Source organism: Canis aureus, chromosome 21 (genome assembly GCF_053574225.1).
Source record: "Canis aureus isolate CA01 chromosome 21, VMU_Caureus_v.1.0, whole genome shotgun sequence".
In the NCBI taxonomy this organism is placed as follows: domain Eukaryota; kingdom Metazoa; phylum Chordata; class Mammalia; order Carnivora; family Canidae; genus Canis; species Canis aureus.
In genome coordinates, this window is record NC_135631.1 from 34,510,992 (window position 1) to 34,529,824 (window position 18,833).

An 18,833-nucleotide genomic window follows, 5' to 3' on the forward strand; every position below is an offset into this window, starting at 1 on the left:
TGATGATGAGTGATGTGAGCATCTTTTCATGTATCTGTTGGCCATCTGCATATCTTCTTTGGAACAATGTCTATTTAGGTCCTCTGTGTTTTAATTGAATTGTTTCTTGTTTTTGTGGTTGCTGCGTAGTTGCATTCATTAAGTATTGTGGATATTACCCTTTCCACGATACATGATTTTCAAATAGGTTCTTGCTTTTGGTGGGTTGCATTTTGATTTTGTTGATGATTTATTTCACTGTTCAGGAGCTTTTTAGTTTGATGTAGTCCACTTTATTTTTGTTTTTGTTGCTCTTGCCTTTGGAGTCAGATTCAAAATATTATTGCGAAGACTAATATCAAGGAGCTCACTGCCTGTGTTTTCTTTTAAGAATTACATAAATTTAATTGAACACCAATAAAAAATAAATTTATTAAAAAATAAACAAAAGAATTATATAAATTTTGATTTTACATTCAAGTCTTTAACCTGTATTTTGAATTAATATTTGCCTACGTTGTAAGATACTGGATCAGTTACAATCTTTTTGCATATAGTTGTCCAGTATTTTCAACAGTATTTACTGAAGAGACTATCCTTCCCTTCTGTATAATCTCACCTCCTTTATCATAAATTAATTGATCAGATATGCTTGAGTTTATTTCGGGGCTCTCCTGTTCCGTTGATCTTTGTGTATGTTTTTACGCACAGGCTTGGTTTTAGACACAAAATGTTGGCAATGTCATATTTAGGAATAGCAGATAAAAGGCAAAAAATTGGGAGATTGATACTTTAGTAGAATAAATATAAGAGAATTCTAGTTGAATCAAAGAAATGAAAGGCTTTGCTTCAGATTGATTTGGAAGGCCAGAGAAACTGACAAGTACTATAAAAGATCCTGGCTTCCATCAGTTTGATATGGAACACAAAGTGACAAGAACTTACAGGCTTCTTTTAAAAACATGAATAAGATTAATATCAAAGAAAATACATTTTGGGAAGAATGGGAAAATCCATTTTAGTAAGCCATCAATGTTTGTATTAGGACATTAACTGTGTGTTTAAGATGAAATGAAGTTTATTACTCCTTAACAATTGCCAAATTTTGTTTTATGAAATATAATATTTAAAACATCTTGATCTGTTTGTTAACCTCCCGATCTTACATTTTATTGAAAGGTTGATTGAAGTTTTCTTTTCCGGAATAAAAATGTATGTTTCTCCATAATTAAATCTTGTCACTCCTGCCTCTGATGAATAAGGGTGGTTGGCATTTGTGCATTCAGAGCCGATGCTGATTTAAATCATTTCTGAAAGTCAAAGGTTGTAAGTGAATTGGGGAAGAGAGCCACACAGTGATGGTGAGAAGAGCATGTTCAGCAATTTGAAGTGTCTTTATAATCCATCTACGACTCCTGTGGTAGAACTTTATGGTCTTAGAAGCTCATGTAATCATCGAGCCTCGGCCTCCTGAGGCTCTGTAAGTGTAAAGGCACAATAGATTACCTCATCATTCTAAGGGAGGCAGAAGGGAAATTGCTTCTTCTCCAAGTGCACAGAAACATTAAAGTGTTCTACATACAGGAGGTGCAGGCATTGTGTCCCTGGTTACTCGGTTTAATTCAATAACTATTTTAAAAAGCAAAATTAAAAAAATACATTAGAAGATGATGGGTTTTTATTGACTTCAGTATCTTTATACTCTGTCTCGATGGACTGTGAGGCATACAGAGAGACACGGAATTGGTATTCAGTGCATTGATTTTAATGCAGATGTGAAAATCAGATTTGAAAGGCACATTAGGTTTTTTCTGTTAAATGAAAACTTTAGATACATGAAGCATCCTGCCCACTGATTACTTTTATAGGGAAAGATGTTTTGTTTATGAGAGGTCCGCATTGTTTCCTTTTGGCAATCTCTCTTTGGTAAGTAAAGCTTCTTTGGTAGGTAAGGGTCTGTAGAGCTTATTGGTGGCAATAATTAACTTCATTCAAAGCAATACTTTCAACTGTTACTGAAACAGTGACTCCTCGACCTGATTTTCCATGTACCTTTCATAGCTAAGCCACAGATTCAGTTTTCTAATTGTCTCTTGAATAACCCTTTTTAATGGATATTTCACAAGCACAGTCATTATGCTTAAAATTGAATTCACCGTTTTTGTCCCAAATATCCCCCATGCTCCAATGCTCATGTCTTTGTTAATAGTGCTATTCAGGCCCAAGCCAGAAAGCCAGTTCTTTTTTTGCCCTTTTTCTATTTTCTGTCACTACAATCTGCAGATTGTTTCTCCTCCTCTTCTTCTTTAAAGATGTATTTATTTCATAGAGAGAGCAGTGGGGAGGGGCAGAGGCAGAGTAAGAAGGAGAAGGAGAGAATCTCAAGCAGACTCCCCAATGAGTGTGGAGCCTGACATGGGGCTCAATCTCACTACCCTGAGATCATGACCAGAACCGAAATCAAGTCTGACTCTCAACCAACTAAGCTCCGTGGAGTCCCTTCTCTTCATCTTTTCAGTCTCATGGCACTTCCCATGTGTACCATCTTTTTTTTTTTTTTTAAGTTCAGACCATTGCTATTCCTCACTCATCTAACCGTACTAGTTTTCTATCTTGTGTTCCCCATTCACATCTGTCTTGCTTTTAATCTACATTCACTCTTATTTCATAATGACTTCTGAGGAAAGTCTCAAGGGCAAGTATGTTTATTTTGCACATTCCCTTCTATGTCTCTGTAATGCCTAAAATAAAGGTATTTTGTGTTTAGCACTTTGGATCATCATAGCACTTGTGTGTCTCTATTTCTAATAGGCCACTGTTATCCCACATCCTCCTTTCACTCAACCATTTTGAATAACATCCAGCTTCTGGAATGTGTCTTTAAAAACACAACAAAACAAAGCATCATGCAAACAAAGGAAAAAAAAAAAAAAAGCAAAGCACTGTGCCATGTACAGGGTGCGAGTGATCACTGAATCAGCCACCTAGCCCTCCCATGACGTCTCCCCTCATCTTTAAAACTGTTTTGTCACCTCCTCCAGGAACTCGAGAGTGACCACCACACCTTTCTCTGACTCTAAAAACATTTGCTTAGCTTCATAGGCAGGTTTACTGTTACTAGAGTCTGTGATAGAAAAGCAGAATTTGATGTAAGCTGCTTTGATTTATCTCTCTGTCTTCTCTATTAGATTTAGAGCAACTTGAGAAGAATTTTCACAATTTATTTGATTTTAATTCCAAGAGCCTAGTCAAGGATTATTAAAAAATATTTTTGAATGATTGAATACAGTGCCAAAATTTAGACCTTCACCTCTCTAGGATTTCATTTATTACTGTAAAAGTGCCCAAACCAGTTCTAATCTGTCATATATTCCTTTGTGCCACATGTATCTGTTTGGATATTTCGGTGTTGCAGGAAAACTGTGTGACTTTTTATCTTTGAAAAATCATTCTATATCATAAAGCCATTCTTTTGCTCTCTGTGAATTTCCTATTTGTCAGTATCATTGGTGTCTCTTATCCTCATGGAGTGCTTTAGACCCATCTTTCCATGGTGAGTGCCTTTGCCTTCACATCTCAGCTTTAAGTATTTCTTCAGAGAGAATATTCCGGACAGCCCAGTCTAAAGTAGCCACCTCGTCAATCTCTATGACATACCAGTTTTAATTATTTAAGGAGCACCAACCGACTCTGATAGGTTATTATTTAGGTGTTCATTGTGTGTCACTTCCACTAGAATGTTAGAAGGCCTGACTGTTGGAGTGACCCTGTGACCCTGCTAACTCTGGCCCACAGACCCACCATTTACTTTTGTAAATAAAGTTTTATTTATTTATCTAGTTTTGAGTATAGTTGACACATAGTGTTACATTAGTTTCAGGTGTACAACACAGTGATTGGACAGGTTTGTACATTGTAATGTTCACCGCAAGTGTAGCTACGCTCCATCCCTGTACATCACTACACTGTTATAATATCATAGACTGTATTTATTATGCTGTGGGTTTTCTCTTTTTTCTTTCTTTTCTTTTTTATTTCTGTGACTTATTCATTCCATAACTGGAAGTCTACATCTTCCACTCTCCTTCACCCATTTTTCCTAATCCCCTCTGGCAACTATATATATATAAAGTCTGATTCTGCTTTTTGCTTGTTTATTCATTTGTTTTATTTTTAGATACCATTTATGAATGAAATAATAAGATACTTGTGTTTCTCAGTCTGACTTATTTAGCATAATACTCTCTAGGTCCATTGATGTTGTCTCCAATGATAAGATCTCATCCTTTTTATGGCTGTGTAATACTCCATTATATACATTACTATATGTGTGTGTACATACATAAATATGCACACATGCATATAAAAATATATGTACATATATAATACATGGGTGTGTGTGCGTGTGTGTACCACGTCTTCCTTATCCATTTCTCTGTTGATGGACACTTAGGTTCTATCCTTATATTGGCTATTGTAAATAATGCTGCAATAAACATAGAGGTGCATATATCTTTTTGAATTAGTGTTACTTTTTTTTAGGTAAATATCCAAAAGTGGAATTATTGGATCATAGGGTTATTTAAAAGTTTTTGAAGAATCTCCAACTGTTTTCTATGATGGCTGTACCAATTTACATTCTTATCAGTAGTGTACAACTGTTCCTTTTCGTCCCTGTCTCCGCCAAGACTTATTTGTCTTTGTAAAAAATTTTAGTCATGTAAATAAAGTTTTATTGAGACACAGTCACATCCATTTGTTAATGTGTTGCCTCTGGCAGCTTTTTTCTACCATTCCAATGTGAGTCATTGTGACAGAGACCATGTAGGTCATAGACCTACAAATATTTCCTATCTGGTCCTTCAAGAAAAAGAAAATTGCCAGCTCCTGCTCAAGAACTTAGATCAGTGCTTCATACAGAGGAGGAACTCAGTAAATATTTGTTAGATGAGTGCGGGATAGAAATTAGGTGATTATAAAATGAAGCACACAAATTGGGAAATACATAATAGGAAGCTTCTTAGATAAAATTGGTTGACTTAAAGGGCTTCCTAAAAACTAGGCTATGGGGCATATACCAGACTCTTCAAAACTTGTGTGTTAAAAGGGGTTGATCTATTACAGAACTTGAAGTCAAGCCAAAGCAATGAGCAGAATTATTTGATTCCTCCAGTTCAGTTGATGATAGCCGTCACCTATCACTTTGGATTGAAGGGAGAAGGAATTCTTGGATCATCTGCCTGCTTAGAATGTAGCACAATGAAGGTTAAACTAAAAATGTTTTGGTATTTACTGAAAATTACTTCTAACTTAAAAAGGTGACCTAACACATGAGAATAAAATTAATATATTCATTTAATCTTCCATTTACTTACAACTATTTTTGAGTACTTCACTATGTTAGTCACTACTGTTTCTTGAATGCCTATTATGCATTAAATATAGCATTATTTTCATTTTGCTGACAGCCCTGTCTATCCTAGGTACTGTTTTCTTCATATTCCACCTGAAAAACTAGAACCCTATACATATATATAGTTTGCCAAGTGATATATAACTGTGTATTAAATACAGAACGGTCTCATCCCGTTACTTCTTCCACTATATCCGAGGTATTGGAGGAAACATAAATAACATAATGTCTACCCTAGTAACTGATAGGAAACATGCAAATAAACAAAGATAGTGAAATATGGGAAGCATGTGATGGAGGTCTACAGGAAAAGCTGTAAGAGAGTGGAAATGTTTATAGTCTGCTAAATAAGGAGCAGATGGGGTAGGAAAAATCACAGAAGACCCTACAGAGAAGGTGATGCCAACTGTGCTAGAAAAAAAGGGAGAAGGTTGACAAACGAGCATGGTAGACCCAAGTCCAGAGAGACAGGACAGTATGTGAAGTGCCATAGGAGGTGTTTCCTCTGAGTAAGACACAAGTCTCATCACAGATTGGGTTTATGGCACACGAAACGCAACGGAAGACCAAATCAGGAGATTGGTGGGACCAACGTTTATGGAGAATAACTGAAGACTTTTGATTAGGGAGGGTACTTGCAGAGAAGAATACTGTGACATCAGTAGGAAGAATGGGTGACAGTGAGCTGAAATTGGAAACAGGGAGACTATTTGAAGGTTATTGCTAAAAACCTAAATATGGCCCTAGAGTAAGAGAAGATAAATATGTAGGGACTAGCACCCACATGTCCTGCTCTTTTACCATCTTCGGTTACATTTAACAGATCAGAAATCTTTAAGCCATTTCTAATAGTTTGTGCAAATGATTTGTTTTGATCAGGTTTTGAATCGTTTATATTTTGAAACTATGCCAAAATAACCTGAGTTTCTTGCCTAGTTTTACTTGAAAAATTTAAGCTTTTGTGAGATATTAAGCTATGATTTATTAATTTATTATTAAACACGTGATTTATGAAGATAGATAAATAATTAATTATTTTTTATTAAATTATTTGCTGAGGAACACGTATAAATATAAATTTATAAATAATAAATATAAATTTATTTTATAAAAATAAATTTATATTAATAAATATAAATTTCATGTGTCAATAACTGTAACAAGTATATGAAATATACTTGTTAATGTAATAAATATAAATTAATTAATAAATTAATAATAAATAATACATTTAAATAATAATAAATATAAATTAATAAATATAAATTTCATGTGTCAATAACTGTAACAAGTATATGAAAATCTGAACAAATCATGCTCAGTGTGTTGTAAGCATTATGAAAGCTGACAGTTGATGTATTTTTACAGATGTCTATTTGTATAAATAACAAAGTATGTACTAAGTGTTCTGCAGGTATGTATGCTCTATGCACAGGGACGATCTCTATTCATGTGCAACCAGAGATGTAAGGACGTTAACCTCATGTCTTAGAAATGATGTTAGAGTTTCTTCACAAGTCTGTAACAAGCTAGTTCAATTTCTTAGATTTGTTTGTTTTCACTGTGAAGCAGTGCGTGGTGTTAAAACCTAGTGATTGGTCTTCTTGATTATAGCCAGCTACTACATACTGTGTTTCAGGGCATCTAATCCTTCCACCTTAAAATCACCATGCAACTCTGTTCTAAGACTGGCTGATACAACCCTCCGTACTGGGCAGTGTGTGCCTCACTGACAGCATCACCCTATTCCCCAGGAGCCTTGTTATCCTTCTTCTTCAACCATATCTTGTTAGTCTGCTCCAATACTTTTTGATCCTTCCTAGTGAATTCAGCAGCCCAGTTTGACACATAGACACTAAATTCCCTATGCAGTTAGGCAGTCTCAGAGCAAAGGCAAGGGATTTCCCATGTCTAATTTGCTCTGTAATTCTCATCCGAGTTTCCTCTCAGGTCTACCAGAACTGGGTGTTCATTACTCCATGTGTATGTGTGCATGTGTTGCTTCTGGTACATATATTAGATCTTATGTCATTTCCTCTGCCAGAATTTTATTGTTGTCCGTGCTACATTCAGGGCTGCATTCACCCAAGTGGTTTGATTTCAGGAGCATGGGAAGTATCCCATTGTAAAAATTATCTCCTCCCTCAAATTACATGGAACACTGAGTGATATCATTAGTCTTTTTTTCTTTCAATTTGCATTCTCTTAGATGTCAATGGTTTTAGAAGAGTTAACACACTGTTTTCTTCATGTAATGTCAAGTGAAGTAGTGCCATTGGCCATTAATTTGGGGCCAAGATGAGAGAAAATGTTCCTGAGGCAAGAGGAGGATACAAGGTCTTAATTCCTCATCCTAGCATTTAGGGAGCTCGATCAGAATTGTTCCATCAAGATATTTTTAGTTTTAGTGTTGTATTTTTTTTTAAGATTTGTCTATTTGAGAGAAAGAGCAAGAAAGGAGAGAGCATAAGTTGGAGAGAGGGGAGGGGGTGAGAGAGAGAATCTCAAACTCCCTGCAGAGAGTGAGCCTGACGTGGGGCTCGATCTCATGACCTGAGCCAAAATTAAGACTGAGCCACCTAGGCACCCCTTTCAAGATACGTTTCTAGAAAATCGTTTGTATGCTGGATATTAAAAGGTAAATAAGATGATAATGATAAGGGCTGGTGGAATGTATTGTGCAGTTACTGAGTGACAGTTTTCTAAGTCCATGTAATCTTCAGCACGGCTCTGTGAGGCAGATGCCCTTATAAGACCCATTGTTCAGGGGAGGAAAATGAGCTGTGAGGGAGATTGAAACATTTTTCCCAAGGTCAGGTCTTTTCTTCTGGCATCAAGCCCTGAGGTCTATGAGTGGGAAGGCAGTCAGTGAGAGTAGTCTTTGCTTGCACTATATACATCCGCATACTCAATTCATAAATGCCAAGTATTCAGAGGAAAGGGTACCACCAGGAAAATATTATATATGTTTAAAAAAACACCCTCGATTTAAGGTTTTTTAAATTTGGTCTTAATTGAATATTCATTCTCATATGGCTCCCAACTCCATTTGAATGGTCTCAGAGTTTATTTCTCTGTAAAATTCCCCTATTTCATATTTCATTTTTAAAAGTTTAAATAAAAGATGTTTAGAGCATTTTTAGGTATTTTCATTTGTTCAAAATTTAGCATGCTCTGTGTTTGCTGAAATATATCACTAATATATAGAAAGGAGATATTTAACTTTTTAAAACAATTTTCATTACAAACCGTCAAATTGATGGTAAAAATAACTTGGTTGAAGTAGTATCAATGGGAGCAATTGGATCATCTTTGTCAGGTAATGACACTAAAGTTCCTGGTTTATATTTACAAATTAATACAGTGTTTTCAAATTTAAAATTGTATTTCAACCGCATGATTCCAGTGAAGAGCACCTCATCATGTGAGAGCTTCTAAGTAAAGCAGACAGAAAGAATGTAGCTCATTACAAAATAAATAGAATTACAGTCTAATTGCTGCATGTAAAAGGAATGTTCCTGTTAAAGTGAAATAACTGACAAGACTAAAATAATATGCTGAGCTGTAGAGAGAAGCTTGCTTCTGTGTAAAACAGCCAAAAGAGATACACACCATACAAGATTGTAAACAGCTAAGGAAAGGATTGCCATCATAGCTCTTGTTTACAGATTGCCTTTTATTCATAAACTTTTTGGACATTTATACTAATCCTGCAGATCATCTAGGATTCTTACTGTATTTGTGTTTATTTATTTTATTTAGATGAAAACAGCAGAAGCACAAGGGGTTGAATGATTAAAGTAGCAAGAGCCAGTGATACAGGCTCTTGGCTACCAAAGTTACTAATCATTTATTTGGTCTTAACTCTATTAGAAACAGAAAAGCTTAGAATGCTTGAAAGATAAAACAAAGGTTTTACCTTGCTTCCCATACTTAGGATCTTAAGCAGAATCCCTACATGCCTCCAAGAAAAATCTTACAAGTAATTACCATTTTATTGAAAGTGACATTCAAATCCTTCAATTAATAAACATGACATTAGATCCTCATGTTTTCCATTTCCCTGGCATTATTCTTATTTTCTGTAATGACAAAGTGGATTTCTTCTGGGCTTTTTTGTGCACGCCACAATTTGCAGATTTCATTAAAGCAGAACAGCTGGGTTCTGGGCATTAGCCAGGTGCTCAATCTATGGGAAGCTAAAGAAAGGGAGCAAGGCCAGAAAGCTCAGTAATACGGGGGTCAGGGAACTCACAAGGACAAGGGCCTTTTAATATTAGTACCAAATTCACTATAGGAATAAGGCTTATCTCCTCATCAGGGCCCACGTGTGCCTTGGAGCCTTCTGTTCACCAGTCCGCAGTGGGAGGTGGTAGATTCTGGTGCCTGAGATGTGATTAGAGAGATGAGATTTGGTTTTCCAGTCTGTCTGTACCTTATTAATCTTTCATTTACACTGGGATTAGATGAGATTCCATTAGCCAAATCCACTGAAAAGATTCATTCATTTTAATATTTATGCACACTGTCTAGTCCTTAAAGTGGATTCTTTTTGTGTGTGTACTTAATTGGATCAGTGGGCTTCTTCTTATTAACATTTTTCCTTTATAGAGATGAAGTTGATGAATAAAATTAGTGACATCTGGTACAGCTCATCTGTCAAATATAACTTTTAATAACTACCTTATGTACTATAGGATAAAATGAACATTGCGGTAAAGGTAAAATCAGTTTAGTTTAGAATCACATAGTAAGTGTTGACTCATTAAAAGAAAAATAAAGCAAAACTGTAATATTCTGTGAATGTCCAAAAACAGGGGGTAAGAAAGGATGAAATTTAATGGCACTAAGAAATAGCTTTGAAGTCCTTACTTAGGTATGAGAAGAGTGCGTTAGAATTTCTGACACTAACATGAAAATCTGCCCCACCCAAAGGATATGAAAATGTTGCTCAAAGCATTAGTATCATGAAATACTATTTTTAAATTATATTGACTTTCACTGTGAAGAAGAAATTTTGTTTTGACTTTTTGTTGACACTGTTCATTGTACATATGGCTTTTTAAAAAGTATATTGGATGTCCTGTGTTTATAGTTTTTCTTGAGCAAGATTTCTAAAGCTGGCATTGTTGACATTTTGAGCTGGGTAATTCTTTGTGGTGGGGGTCATCTCGTGCATCCTAGGATGCTCAGGGCATCCCTGGCCTCTCTCCACTAGGTGCTAGCAATCTCTCATGCATCATGACAATCAAAATGTCTCGAGGCTTTGGTGCATATTCCTCTGGGAGAAATATCACTGTCAAATGAGAAACAGTGTGCTACAAAGGCATAGTTATTTTTTTTTCACTTTCAAAATTCTAGGTAACCAGAGCTACACATATAATGAAAGCTTAGAAATCAGTTGCTCATGAACAGCACAAATTTTAGAATCTGACATAATTATTTGAGTGCTATATTGCTAACATTTCCCACTGTTTTTTCTGTCAATTTGAATACCTTTTCTATGTTTTATTTTTGCCATTTAAAAAAGGAGATAATATTAGTATCTCACTCAAAGTGTCATTCTAAAAGTTAAATGACATAATGCATAGAAAGTGGTTACCACAACTACTGTCACACAGTGTGTGCTTATGAGGTATTACTGACTTTATCAGTGGCAGTAGTTTAAGTACTACATGCCAGTGTTATCTAAATGCAAGGCTATAATAGAGCAGTATTATTAGTTAAATGGAAAGAGCGTAGTAAACATTTTGTTCAGTTCTCTTATTTTACTTATTTAACTGTAGCGTGTTTAGCATTGTGAAACAAAAATAATTTTAGTATCTATTTTGTTTCATAGCTTTAACATTTACAGGCCTTATCAAAGACGTGTCAAATACCTTGTGTTTTGTAAAAGACATTTTTGATACAGACTTATCAAAGTTATTTTATATTTTGAATAAATCCTACTATGTTTTTTTCTTTGTCTTGCTAGCTTCTATCTGCTTTGTTTGAAAGATGTAGTTGACGTTTATGGGTGTTGTAATTAATCTTAAGGTTTTTCAAATAGTCATATGGTGCTTTCAAGGTACAGTGAGGCCCTGAACCATGACTAAGTCAAGAAAATATATTCAAATTTCAAAGGGAGCGACAGTGTGATACTTTATGGGTTGAAATTTGTGGAGGAAAATAGGATTCAGAACTTGTCAATGATTCTGTAATCCATGTCATAAATAAGATGTAGATTTAAGTCATGTATCTTAGAAGAATTAGCAGGAATTGTAAGGTACTCCTTTTGTGCTGTTTCAAATTAGATTTTTCTTTGTTCCCTTGAGAAGCTAGATTGAACAATAGAATATTCTGAAAGAGAATTGCTGAATACCAAGGCCACGTTTTTGAAAGTATAAGAAGTATAAGAAGAATAGAGACGTATGCTTGGCATTTTGAATCAATTAACAGTGAAATCCTTCCATACTATTCAGAATAGAGGCCCCCAAGTCAAGGCTGACTTCTCCAGCATTCACTGCTTCTAACAGGCTTAGCCTTGCACATTTATAAAAGACTTTTTGTTTTGTTTTGTTTTGTTTTGCAAATCACAACAATTTAACAAAGCTAAAAATCTCCATTTCTTAAAAGTGGACATAAAATGAGGACTAACTTTACTCTTTGTGTAGCCATAAGACACTTAATTCTAAGTTCAGTAGTAATTGGCACTAGGTTCAAGGCTAGATCATCATAGGTTCAAGGCTAGATCATCATTGACCAGTTAGTCTTCACAGGGAAAAAAAAAGTAAGCCACTCATGTACTTCTAAGATCTGTTCAAGCAAGAAATTAAAGAGTTGTGTGAATGCAAAACAGTATTAGTTGGGGGGGAGCAGTGAGTAAAAGGCCATGAGTGAATATAATATAGGTTAAATAACATAATACAGTGTATAATTGAAAATAAGAAATGCGGGGGCATCCTGCGTGGCTCAATGGTTTAGTGCTGCCTTCCCAGGGCATGATCCTGGAGACCCAGGATCGAGTCCCACGTTGGGCTCCCTGCATGGAGCCTGCTTCTCCCTCTGCCTCTGTCTCTGCCTCTCTCTCTCTCTCTTCTCTGTCTCTCATGAATAAATAAATAAAATCTTAAAAAAAAAGAAAATAAGAAATGCAATATAATTTTAAATATTGCTAAAGAATCTATAGAAGAGTTATTATCTGTGTTCCTAAGTTTATCTGTCTAAATAAAAGGATGAAGTTATGTGGCCAAAAAATATTCCAAGATTCCAAGTTTTTTTAAATAATTTATTCTGAAGTTCCTATATGAAACATCTTTTGGCTACCAATTTATATCATTATTCTGCAATTAAATAAAAGTCTTTGAATTTTGATTTCTTTCTGTAGACATTCAAGTAAAGATTGTGACTTCCATAAAACTAATTGCTTTCAGCATTCTTTGTAATATACAATGACAAATGGAAACAAAGTCTGTTTAATTTTAGTGAGTCGGAATGCCACAATTACTTTTTGAGTGTCAAGTCTTTATAAGAACAAACAGAACAATGCATTTTCATATTCATATTAAACAGTGATGTTTGTTGAAGGTAATTTTCGGAGGTATTTGGGCTCCTTTTATTTTTCTCATCATAGAAGGATTATGTTTTATATCTTTTCAGTACCATAGTATTAGGGAAATAGAAGAGACTAAAAATACTGGTTGAGGACAGGAAGGCACTAGCATAACCACATAAACACTTGGTAATACGAAACACCGCCCCCCCCACAAAAAAAAAAAAAAACTATTGGTAACTTACCTTTTCTAATATACCAGGCTTTCTACCTAGTTGTAGCCAGAAGAATTACTTAAAAACATCTTCCTAATGAAGCCTACTTAGGAATTTAAATAAGAGAGAGAGAAAGAGAAAAAAAAAATGTGTAGGTAATTATAATGGAAGTCGCAGGGGAAGCAAATAGATTCAGGAAATGACATAAACTTTTTAGCATGGCCAATATTCTGCATTAGTTTCACTCTTCTAGCATCTGCCGATTACCCAGTTATTTCAGTATTGTTTATCTTGAGTTATGCTAATAGCATAGAAATGGAGAGATATGAGGCACCGTAGTGATTTTGGAGAAGCCATTTAATTTTACAAGGATAAGCAGATAAAAGTCTGTTCATTTTAGGAAACCAAAATAAGGTATGTTTATTAGTCAAATGGAATACATAGAGTGGATCAGAAAAATATAACCAAATAGCCAAGAAGGATTTAAAATAGCATTCACACTTTTTGATTTGCTTTGATGCTTTACATATTTTCCTTTACATTTTTCACTTGTTCAGTGTAGTTGGAGAAAAGAAATCATACTTGAGCAATTATTTTTCCTTGTAGTTTTTTGGTGTTTTAAGGAATTTGAACAGTATAGTTGAATGAATGTCTCTGTGAAGTTTTCTGACTACAGACTTTACTAACTTTGCACTCCCATGACAGATTCTTTGATTTTGATTTCTTTAGACATTTAAGTTAAGATAATGACCAATAGAATAACGATTGCACTAAGAAAATCTGTATAAATATACGAGGGTAAATGGAAGCATCTGTATCCTTAATCTAAGATTAAGCCTTACACATGTGGTAGGTATACGGTACCATTTCTTTCATTTGAATGAAACTTATCAGTTCAAACACCTATTATACAGAATCTTCATGTACTTGGCTCATTTGCAGGTGAACAAATTTTGAGAAAAACATTTTGAAATCTCCTTCAGTAATGTCTTATCTGAAAATGTATTTTCAGATACATAAACTGCAAACTTTAAGACCTATAACAATAATAAGAATATTTCAAAGCTTGACATTTTCCCCCAAGTACCTAAAAGTATATTCCACAGTGTATCAAAGCGTGATACTTAGTAGTTGTTACCAAACAAAACTGAGAAAACAGCAGCCTTGAAAACAAATAAAACTTTATTAAAAATAATTAGATATCAATTGTTGCTTAATGTGAATTAAAGAGTGACGGAAATTGAAGAGATAGCCGGAATAGATTGGCAATTAATGAAGTATATCTAGATCATAAGTAAACATGATTATTTGTTCAGTAGAATAATAGTGTAAAATTCATGAATGTTTAAAGAAAAGTACAATGTTCCTCTTTTCTGTGATGTTTTGTATATAACTATAAATATTCATGAATAGTGAGTATTAGTTCAGGTTATCTTTGTGAATATAAATTTTTATATAACGGGCCACTTAATGTTCATTGGATCATGCTTTTGAATATAAATTCACTAGTATCTCAGATGCACTATGGATCTGACCCAGCTCATGAATATTCACACCCACAACTCATCTTTCTGCAAGTAATCACATCCATAAAGATGGAAATCTTGTTAGTTCTCAATAATGAGAGATGCATTAGGATGCCCGTCCCAGAACAATTCCACAATACCCTTGCTTTCATTTTTTTGGTAAACGATCAACTTTAAAATATAAACACATATGCTGGGCATCTTTCTTGATAGAAGCTCTTGTTTCTTTTACCTTTATAAAATATTAGGCGCATTTTAACTGTGACTGCATGTGCTTCCTATACTTGCTGTGGTCCCTGAAAAGAGTAGGAATTAAGCTGTATCTCCAAGTCCTTATCCCAAACTCATTTCCACTGTTTAGGCTTGACCATACATTCTCAAGAGCACAGTGGTCCAATCTCTCATCTGCTCAGGGCATGGTACATACTTTACATATAAAGGGGGCGTGGAGATGTGAGATGATGTATGACAGCTTTTTGTGTAAAGGGAAAATAATATTCTAAGCTGATTAAATGTTTAATATGTTAGAAATAAGATGCTATGATCATGGAGGCCCATAATTATAAATCATATGCTAAATCCCACATTATAATTGCTTCTCTTTCATTATAATGAATGGCATATGTTTTTATTTATTTATTTAAAGATTTTATTTATTTATTCATGACACACACACACACACACACACACAGAGGCAGAGGAGAAGCAGGCTCTATGCAGGGAGCTCGATGTGGGACTCGATCCTGGGACCCTAGGATCACTCCCTGGGCCGAAGGCAGGTGCTAAACTGCTGAGCCACCCACCCAGGCATCCTCAGCATATGTTTTTAATACCTTTCCAAATTCAGTCAGTAGTTACAAGTAAGAATCAAAATCAATGACCTGGCCCTTAATAGCATCATTCTCTAATATTTAATTGAACTAACCAGAGTAAAAGAACTATTGCTGGTAAAGATAGTAGTAAAGCAACAGCTCCTTCTAATTTCTAACACTGGTATTGTCAAGCCTCTGAATAAATTTTTTCTCTGTCAAAATGTATGCATTTATTGTTGTGTAAACACAGTTAATGAACTATGTAAAATGACAAATACATACTTTTATCCCCCATTTCTATTAACAGACCAAATTATGTTAGTAGTTTACAGAGATTCGTCAATAGAGAAGTGTGGCCATCCAACTGTGTCCTCAGATGTTCTGTAGATTTCTTTGGAGCTGCTTCAAGGGGAAGTACGCCTCCTGCCCCTTCTCCACTGGGAGAGCTGCTATTGCCTGTTTTATGTATCACAGTGGTTCTCAAAGGAAGCAGTTTTGTTTGTATTCTGACAATGTTTGGAAAAATATTGCTTATCACAGCTGGGGGGTTGGTACTGGCATCTAGTGGGTAGAGGCCATAGATGCTGCTAAACATTCTACAATGCACAGAATAGTTCCCACAACAAAGACTTACCTAGCCCAAAATGTCAATATGGCCTCCATCATATAAAAATTTGTTTGGAGAAATAATTCCATGTCTAAACTTTCTGACAACCACCAGATTAGAGTACTTTTAGAGCTAAAGTGATGAAGAAGTATAATATTCTACAAATAAATGAAGACAGATTCAATTAGTAATTATAAATTTGAATTTTTCTTTTTTCTATAGCAACAATTGTGTTAAATGAACTCAACTGGACAAGTGCCTTAGATGAAGTTTTCAAAAAAAATCGAGAGGAAGATCCTTCATTGTTGTGGCAGGTGTTTGGCAGTGCCACAGGCCTAGCCCGATATTATCCAGGTAAGTGCTCGCTGACTCAGTGGGTATCAAATAAAATTGTAAGTACTAGGCTTAATATTTCTTGATATTTTTTAATAATTAGCTAATATCTGTTAGCTTCTCCTGTATTGTGAGAAAAAGCTATCACACTACTTTTATAAGGAAAGAGTATCCTTTCTTACGTGGGTTTCTATCTACCCAAGTCACTTTAAACTAAAAGACCTCGGGAGCAGCCGGCACTGTTGGCATCTGGAATCAGGCCAGGCTATAGTGATGCTATGAGCAGGTGTCTTTGTTACCTGGAACAGGGGATTTCATGAATCCTAAAACAATTCTGAGATTAGGGTCCATCTGCTCAACAAGGACAGAGTGTTGAATCACAGTGGAGAATGGAATAGAATCTTTTAGAAGCTAATTGAAATATTTCTCCAGATATCAAGTCTGTGTTCTTCTAAGTGTTGATGCTTTGCTTTAGTCAGTGAATGTGGATTTGTTAAAATGAGTATGACAGAAAATAAAATAAAATTTCAGAGAAAATAAAGCTTCCATAATTATCAGGTTGGATTAATTTTGAGGGCATTTTAGTGATGATATATATTCAGTGAAGAGCAATATATTTTACACATTAAAATGAATAAACCCTTATCTAATATCCTTCATTCTTATAAAGGAGGTTAAGGAGAAATAAATCAATAACAAAACTTTATGACTGGTATAGATCCTGAGAACTTGTTGAAAAGACTAAAAGAAACGTCTGCCGATATTTTTAACCTCATCTTTTAGAGTGAACTGTGGCAAATGCTTGTGCTTGAGTATTGTGAGATACATGCTAGGTAATTTGGCTTTGAACAATTGCAATATATAGAAGAATTCTTATGACTTGAGTTTTCCTTTTTTTTTTTAATTTTTATTTATTTATGATAGTCACACAGAGAGAGAGAGAGGCAGAGACACAGGCAGAGGGAGAAGCAGGCTCCATGCGCCGGGAGCCCGACATGGGATTCGATCCAGGGTCTCCCGGATCGCGCCCTGGGCCAAAGGCTGACTTGAGTTTTCTAAATATCTTTTACAAATAGAATTATTCATAATAAAAAGTCAAAACAGTGAAAATGGGGTGAAATAGAAATAAGCTAATATCTAGCTTTGTATGACAAAATGAATAATAGTATGTAGGCATCATCAGCCTGATTGGTCCTTAGATTAAGAAGTCATTCCGCATGGATGCAAATCCACATGGTGAGATCAGTGACAGTTATTTCTTTTTGTAGAAACTCAATGGGCTAGTCAAGACCTACTTCATTTTTCTTTGTTGAAAACAATCATGAGTTAATAAAATAATGTTAGTATCTGGGATCCCTGGGTGGTGTAGCGGTTTGGCGCCTGCCTTTGGCCCACGGCGCAATCCTGGGACCTGGGATCGAATCCCACGTCAGGCTCCTGGTGCATGGAGCCTGCTTCTCCCTCTGCCTATGTCTCTGCCTCTGTGTGTGTGTGTGTGTGTGTGTGTGTGTGTGTGTGTGTGTGTGACTATCATAAATAAATAAAAAAATTTAAAAAAATAATGTTAGTATCTATGTAATATTATCATATAGGTTGCTACAGGAGTAGAATTTTCTACTTACAGAAATACGGTTCAGTATAGTACAACCCTTCCAAATATTCTTGAGTTATTTACTAATATATTAAAAGTCCTGTATGAGGAGATTGAAAGTTTTAATATATAAGTCCTATTAAAAAATGCACCACTACTCATGAACATAATAAACCTCATATAATAATCCTTAAAGTTATGTCAGGTGTTACAAAACATTTTTAAGTATCATTTTGAAACATAGTAATTAGATACATGATGACTCATTCAGTAAATCACATGTTATAAGAATACATTTATCAATAACTTATAGCATTATATAATTGTAAAGTTTGTTAAAATGTATTGCCTCTTTACAAATTCCACATATGAGTAATTGATGGGAAGGTGGAAAAGATGAGAGATAATTAGTGTAATAATGAAAAACCAAGAGCCAGTACCAGAGGGAAATTGATGATGCTGAGGGGGAAAAAATTGTTCTAAGAGAAATAGGGGAAAGGAGGGAAGACTGCATAAGAAAGAAGAGCGAGAACATGAGGTCAAGAGAGGAAGGAAAGATGGGTTGAGTTATGACCAGTTTTCAAAGATGGCTCTTTTTACAAGCAGTGCTCACTTTTAACCTTACTGATTATTTTCTATATTCTTTCATTTTGGATGCTAACCAAGGATAATGGCTTTGATTTAATGACTTTAATTTTTTTTTCTTAACTTTCTTCATATATTTTTAAGTGTGCTGACATTTGTCCACTTTATCTTGGAAAAGATGTTTATTTTTTTAATCTGTTTTAATTGAAGTTCGATTTGCCAACATACAGTATAACACCCA

The 18,833-nt window shown here is 35.0% G+C and overlaps 1 protein-coding gene across 8 annotated transcripts in view; it reads left to right on the plus strand.

Annotated features, from left to right (window-relative positions):
- CACNA2D1 (calcium voltage-gated channel auxiliary subunit alpha2delta 1) overlaps positions 1 to 18,833 on the plus strand; it is a 475,096-nt gene that overhangs the window by 320,466 nt on the left and 135,797 nt on the right. For all 8 annotated transcript variants that reach the window (XM_077863845.1, XM_077863847.1, XM_077863846.1 and 5 more), the window contains exon 7: positions 16,306 to 16,437. In XM_077863845.1, coding sequence (XP_077719971.1) covers positions 16,306 to 16,437 — 132 coding nt within the window. The remainder of the gene's footprint in view (positions 1 to 16,305; positions 16,438 to 18,833) is intronic.